This window comes from Hippocampus comes, unplaced genomic scaffold (assembly GCF_001891065.2).
Source record: "Hippocampus comes isolate QL1 unplaced genomic scaffold, H_comes_QL1_v1.1 scaffold333, whole genome shotgun sequence".
NCBI classification, from domain to species: domain Eukaryota; kingdom Metazoa; phylum Chordata; class Actinopteri; order Syngnathiformes; family Syngnathidae; genus Hippocampus; species Hippocampus comes.
In genome coordinates this window covers 371,754-378,540 of record NW_017805386.1, presented here as the reverse complement: position 1 = coordinate 378,540, position 6,787 = coordinate 371,754, and the positions used below count along the sequence as shown (strand labels likewise).

Here is a 6,787-nt window from a genome sequence, read left to right as displayed (position 1 = left end):
GGGCGGTGGGCCATCCTGAGTCAAAGTGAGGTAAAGGCGCACAAACCGGAGACGTTTAAAGTGCAAGCTGGCCTGGCCGCCCCATTGAGGAAATACGGTGGACCCCCGCCCCCCCACCAAAAAAAAAAGGGAAAATCAGCTTAAAACTGTAACCATGTAGTGCTCAGAATGTTAGTCAAAGTGTGGTTAAGCTATTTTGAAAATTGGGGAATTTTTCAGGGCCATTTAAAGATTTTTTTTTCTTGAAATCAAAGAGTGTTATTAGGGTCACACTGATAAGAAAAAACACAATTTTATGAACTTTACCTGCATGACTTTTATTCCCCTTAAAATAAATGCTACGTTATTCTTGTAAAATTGGGCTTTATTATTGGAAATGTATGTTTTCTTTTTTCCTCAAAATTAATTTTTAAATAAGACTGCCAGAAAAAGAAATCTTTGTGATGTTTTGCTTTTTTTTTTTTTTTTTTTTAATCGGGACATTTATTTCACCGAAAAATCCGACGTGATTATTGGCATTGTGAAGTATTTCTTCTCAGTGTGGCCCTAACATTCTCATAAGTGTAAGAAAAGACGTAGTTTTGAAAAGAAGGCGAGGCGAGAAGTCGAGGCACGCTGACAGAGCGGACGCACGCTTGCGGCCGATGACGACGGAGCGAGCGAGCGCGATTCTGCCGCTCAGATGCGCTCCTTGAAGGCTCCCCGCGCCGCCCCGGAGGCGGCGGCCGCCTGCACCGTCTTGTTGGACATGACGCCCGTGGCCAGCTCCTGTTGGGCCTTCTGGAAGCTGGCGCCGGTGGTGCGGTACATGGCGTGCACCTGACGGAACAAAAGGCGTTACAACGGCGGCGGGGCCGTTACGAGGGATGGGATGGGATGGGGGTCCAACCTTCTTGAACATGACCAGCGACATGACGGCCAGCGCGGTGAACAGCGCCGCCACCAGGATCATCAACACGCCCGCGGCCACGCTGGTGTTCAGGCACGTCAGCGCCGAGATCCAGCCGCTGAGGACGGACCAAAACGCCTTCTTTAGCATCAAGCAGCTATGAAGACTAAGGTGTGGTTTTTTTTCTTTTTTTCTCTCCCTCTCCATCGTTAGGTGCGTTGGTATTATTATTCTTCAGTAAATTCATTTGAATTTTCCCAAATTTCACGGGCGAGGAGGGTGTTTTACTCAACTTTTTCCAAATAATAAAAATGAGCTGCCCCTCACGTCTCCGTCGCCTTTACACAAATGAAAAGTATCAAGTATCTGACAGCTATAAAAGTTCAGATGTTTCTTTGATTTCATTCACCGAACTCATTTGCATTCGTACCCTACTTGTCGTATTTCAGTGGACAGGAGGATCTTGAGTTCCTCAACGCCCGAAAGTACGATGAAGGCAAATCGGAGGGGTAAGGTGCTGCTAAAGTGTTTGATTGGAGTTGCAATCAGTATTGATGCTATTTATTGATTTTGTCATGATCTTCTGCCGAGCAGCGCCCCGCAATGCAGTGTTTCCTACCAGGCTCCCCATCCCGGGATGCCCACGCTCTGCATCACGTACACGCCCAGCTGGCACACGTACACGAAGAAGAAGAGAAAGAAGCGGAACGAGCTGTCGCTCCTGCCACACACAAACAAGAAGAAAAGGTCAAAGATGGCGACGTGGCGCAGGAACGTCAAAGAGGGTGGGCCGGCAGCTGACTTGAAGGCCCCGTAGACGGGGCGGTACCAGCACACGAAGGAGCACGGCGTGAACAGCAGGAACCACAGGACGGCCAGACCGAAGTCCACGCCGCGGGAAGAGTCCACGCCGAACCACGCCAACGAGCCCGCCAGGTTGGCCAGTAGCGTCCCCGTGTGGACTGGAAGTGAAGGACACACATGGCAATTCCATCTACCCCCCCCCCACCCCCCATCACCAAGGGCAAAAAAACCCACACATCCACAGGTAGTACATGATCTTGACCGTCTTCTGGTACTCCACGGGAATGTCCACCGTGATGTCGTGATAGAAACACGGGCCAACCGGGAACTTCTCCGGGAGCGGGGGCCAGTTGTTTCTCCTACCTGGGGGAATCGGATGAAGAAAAGAGATTCAACGCATGATTCTGTTATGAGGGAGAACAATTAATTTTACAAAGCAGTGATATCCAGTGTAGCGGCGAATCGGAACATTGGGCCACTTTGTTTTCCACAATAGGGCAGAAGTATTATGATTGTGATTATAATTATTGTAGAGTACCATGTAGAGTAAGGCGTATTTTTGCCCCAAAAAAAAACCCGACCATGTATAGTAAGGCGTTTTTAGCCGAAAAAAAGGACAATGTATAGTAAGGCGTGTTTAGCCGAAAAAAAACGCCCATGTATAGTAAGGCGTATTTTTGCCCCAAAAAAAACCCGACCATGTAAAGTACGGCGTTTTTAGCCGAAAAAAAGGACAATGTATAGTAAGGCGTGTTTAGCCGAAAAAAAACGCCCATGTATAGTAAGGCGTATTTTTGCCCCAAAAAAAACCCGACCATGTAAAGTACGGCGTTTTTAGCCGAAAAAAAGGACAATGTATAGTAAGGCGTGTTTAGCCGAAAAAAAACGCCCATGTATAGTAAGGCGTATTTTTGCCCCAAAAAAAACCCGACCATGTAAAGTACGGCGTTTTTAGCCGAAAAAAAAGACCATGTATAGTAAGGCGTATTTTTGCCCCAAAAAAAACCCGACCATGTAAAGTAAGGCGTTTTTAGCCGAAAAAAACGACCATGTATAGGAAGGCGTTTTTAGCCGAAAAAACGACCATGTATAGTAAGGCGTATTTTTGCCCCAAAAAAAACCCGACCATGTAAAGTACGGCGTTTTTAGCCGAAAAAAAAACGCCCGTTTTTAGGCGAAAAAAACGACCATGTATAGGAAGGCGTTTTTAGCCGAAAAAACGACCATGTATAGTAAGGCGTATTTTTGCCCCAAAAAAAACCCGACCATGTAAAGTACGGCGTTTTTAGCCGAAAAAAAAACGCCCGTTTTTAGGCGAAAAAAACGACCATGTATAGGAAGGCGTTTTTAGCCGAAAAAACGACCATGTATAGTAAGGCGTATTTTTGCCCCAAAAAAAACCCGACCATGTAAAGTACGGCGTTTTTAGCCGAAAAAAAAACGCCCGTTTTTAGGCGAAAAAAACGACCATGTATAGGAAGGCGTTTTTAGCCGAAAAAACGACCATGTATAGTAAGGCGTATTTTTGCCCCAAAAAAAACCCGACCATGTAAAGTACGGCGTTTTTAGCCGAAAAAAAAACGCCCGTTTTTAGGCGAAAAAAACGACCATGTATAGGAAGGCGTTTTTAGCCGAAAAAACGACCATGTATAGTAAGGCGTATTTTTGCCCCAAAAAAAACCCGACCATGTAAAGTACGGCGTTTTTAGCCGAAAAAAAAACGCCCGTTTTTAGGCGAAAAAAACGACCATGTATAGGAAGGCGTTTTTAGCCGAAAAAACGACCATGTATAGTAAGGCGTATTTTTGCCCCAAAAAAAACCCGACCATGTAAAGTACGGCGTTTTTAGCCGAAAAAAAAACGCCCGTTTTTAGGCGAAAAAAACGACCATGTATAGGAAGGCGTTTTTAGCCGAAAAAACGACCATGTATAGTAAGGCGTATTTTTGCCCCAAAAAAAACCCGACCATGTAAAGTACGGCGTTTTTAGCCGAAAAAAAAACGCCCGTTTTTAGGCGAAAAAAACGACCATGTATAGGAAGGCGTTTTTAGCCGAAAAAACGACCATGTATAGTAAGGCGTATTTTTGCCCCAAAAAAAACCCGACCATGTAAAGTACGGCGTTTTTAGCCGAAAAAAAAACGCCCGTTTTTAGGCGAAAAAAACGACCATGTATAGGAAGGCGTTTTTAGCCGAAAAAACGACCATGTATAGTAAGGCGTATTTTTGCCCCAAAAAAAACCCGACCATGTAAAGTACGGCGTTTTTAGCCGAAAAAAAAACGCCCGTTTTTAGGCGAAAAAAACGACCATGTATAGGAAGGCGTTTTTAGCCGAAAAAACGACCATGTATAGTAAGGCGTATTTTTGCCCCAAAAAAAACCCGACCATGTAAAGTACGGCGTTTTTAGCCGAAAAAAAAACGCCCGTTTTTAGGCGAAAAAAACGACCATGTATAGGAAGGCGTTTTTAGCCGAAAAAACGACCATGTATAGTAAGGCGTATTTTTGCCCCAAAAAAAACCCGACCATGTAAAGTACGGCGTTTTTAGCCGAAAAAAAAACGCCCGTTTTTAGGCGAAAAAAACGACCATGTATAGGAAGGCGTTTTTAGCCGAAAAAACGACCATGTATAGTAAGGCGTATTTTTGCCCCAAAAAAAACCCGACCATGTAAAGTACGGCGTTTTTAGCCGAAAAAAAAACGCCCGTTTTTAGGCGAAAAAAACGACCATGTATAGGAAGGCGTTTTTAGCCGAAAAAACGACCATGTATAGTAAGGCGTATTTTTGCCCCAAAAAAAACCCGACCATGTAAAGTACGGCGTTTTTAGCCGAAAAAAAAACGCCCGTTTTTAGGCGAAAAAAACGACCATGTATAGGAAGGCGTTTTTAGCCGAAAAAACGACCATGTATAGTAAGGCGTATTTTTGCCCCAAAAAAAACCCGACCATGTAAAGTACGGCGTTTTTAGCCGAAAAAAAAACGCCCGTTTTTAGGCGAAAAAAACGACCATGTATAGGAAGGCGTTTTTAGCCGAAAAAACGACCATGTATAGTAAGGCGTATTTTTGCCCCAAAAAAAACCCGACCATGTAAAGTACGGCGTTTTTAGCCGAAAAAAAAACGCCCGTTTTTAGGCGAAAAAAACGACCATGTATAGGAAGGCGTTTTTAGCCGAAAAAACGACCATGTATAGTAAGGCGTATTTTTGCCCCAAAAAAAACCCGACCATGTAAAGTACGGCGTTTTTAGCCGAAAAAAAAACGCCCGTTTTTAGGCGAAAAAAACGACCATGTATAGGAAGGCGTTTTTAGCCGAAAAAACGACCATGTATAGTAAGGCGTATTTTTGCCCCAAAAAAAACCCGACCATGTAAAGTACGGCGTTTTTAGCCGAAAAAAAAACGCCCGTTTTTAGGCGAAAAAAACGACCATGTATAGGAAGGCGTTTTTAGCCGAAAAAACGACCATGTATAGTAAGGCGTATTTTTGCCCCAAAAAAAACCCGACCATGTAAAGTACGGCGTTTTTAGCCGAAAAAAAAACGCCCGTTTTTAGGCGAAAAAAACGACCATGTATAGGAAGGCGTTTTTAGCCGAAAAAACGACCATGTATAGTAAGGCGTATTTTTGCCCCAAAAAAAACCCGACCATGTAAAGTACGGCGTTTTTAGCCGAAAAAAAAACGCCCGTTTTTAGGCGAAAAAAACGACCATGTATAGGAAGGCGTTTTTAGCCGAAAAAACGACCATGTATAGTAAGGCGTATTTTTGCCCCAAAAAAAACCCGACCATGTAAAGTACGGCGTTTTTAGCCGAAAAAAAAACGCCCGTTTTTAGGCGAAAAAAACGACCATGTATAGGAAGGCGTTTTTAGCCGAAAAAACGACCATGTATAGTAAGGCGTATTTTTGCCCCAAAAAAAACCCGACCATGTAAAGTACGGCGTTTTTAGCCGAAAAAAAAACGCCCGTTTTTAGGCGAAAAAAACGACCATGTATAGGAAGGCGTTTTTAGCCGAAAAAACGACCATGTATAGTAAGGCGTTCTTAAACACAAAAAAACGACCATGTATTGTAAGGCGTTTTTTTGCCCAAAAAAAACGACCATGTATGGTCAGGTGTTTTTCACAAAGAAAAAAAATAAAAAAAATGACCATGTCCAGTCAAGCGTTTGGTGAATTGTTCCTTGGTGTGAGTGTGAGCGCGAAGAGGATCAGAAAATGTAAGGCCACGCATGTTTTTGAGAACACACATGGAGGCCGGAGCCGGAATCGAACCCTCCACCGCTGCATTGGGACGCTTACGCACTAACCATTCGACTACCAGGCCGGCCATGAGCACTTCACATTGTCCCGATAAAAGACACTTTTTTTCAAAATATGAGCCCATGAATAATCAGGCTTATGTTTGTGTAGGAAGGCATTTTTCACAATAAAAAACTAATGTGTATCAGAAGGCCTTTTGTGAATTGTTTCTTGGTGTGAATGAGAGCGTGAAGAGGATGAGAAAATGGATGACCTTGCATGTTTTTGAGAACACACAGGAAGGCTGAAGCCGGATTTCAACCCTGCACCTCTGCATGGTGACGCAGACGCGCTAACCACTTGACTAGCAGGCTGGCCATGAACACCCTGCATTGTCTCTATATGAAACTGTTTTTTAAAAAATACGAGAGCATGAACAGTTATGCTTTTTTGTGTATCATTTTTTAAGTATGGAAGGCGTTTTTACAGCCAAAAAAACAACCACCTTCAATTCCAATCCGCAACTCCCGGTTCCACATACGCATCAACGCGCTGCGCTGACGCTCCTTTCTTCTCACCTACGGTTCCACAAGGCCTCGATCCATCCAGCCGCCGACAGTCCAACAGCACGATGTATAGTAAGGCGTTTTTGGCACGAAAAAAACGACATAGTATCGTAAGGCGTTTTTAGCCGAAAAAAACGACCATGTATAGTAAGGCGTTTTTAGCCGAAAAAAAAACGACATAGTATAGTAAGGCGTTTTTAGCCGAAAAAAAACGACATAGTATAGTAAGGCGTTTTAGCAAGAAAAAAAACGACATAGTATAGTAAGGCGTTTTTGGCACGAAAAAAA

The 6,787-nt window shown here is 43.7% G+C and overlaps 1 protein-coding gene across 5 annotated transcripts in view; it reads right to left on the bottom strand.

The window, feature by feature from the left end:
* Nucleotides 1–238: 238 nt before the first annotated feature.
* LOC109517712 (secretory carrier-associated membrane protein 1) overlaps nucleotides 239–6,787 on the bottom strand; it is a 20,246-nt gene continuing 13,697 nt past the window's right edge. For 3 of the 5 annotated variants that reach the window (XM_019873039.1, XM_019873038.1, XM_019873037.1), the window contains 4 exons: nucleotides 1,928–2,056; nucleotides 1,622–1,851; nucleotides 890–1,007; nucleotides 239–819 (listed from right to left, as the gene is read on the bottom strand). In XM_019873039.1, coding sequence (XP_019728598.1) covers nucleotides 536–819; nucleotides 890–1,007; nucleotides 1,622–1,851; nucleotides 1,928–2,056 — 761 coding nt within the window. In that variant the 3' untranslated portion in view covers nucleotides 239–535. The other 2 variants (XM_019873041.1, XM_019873040.1) reach the window with 2 other exon arrangements.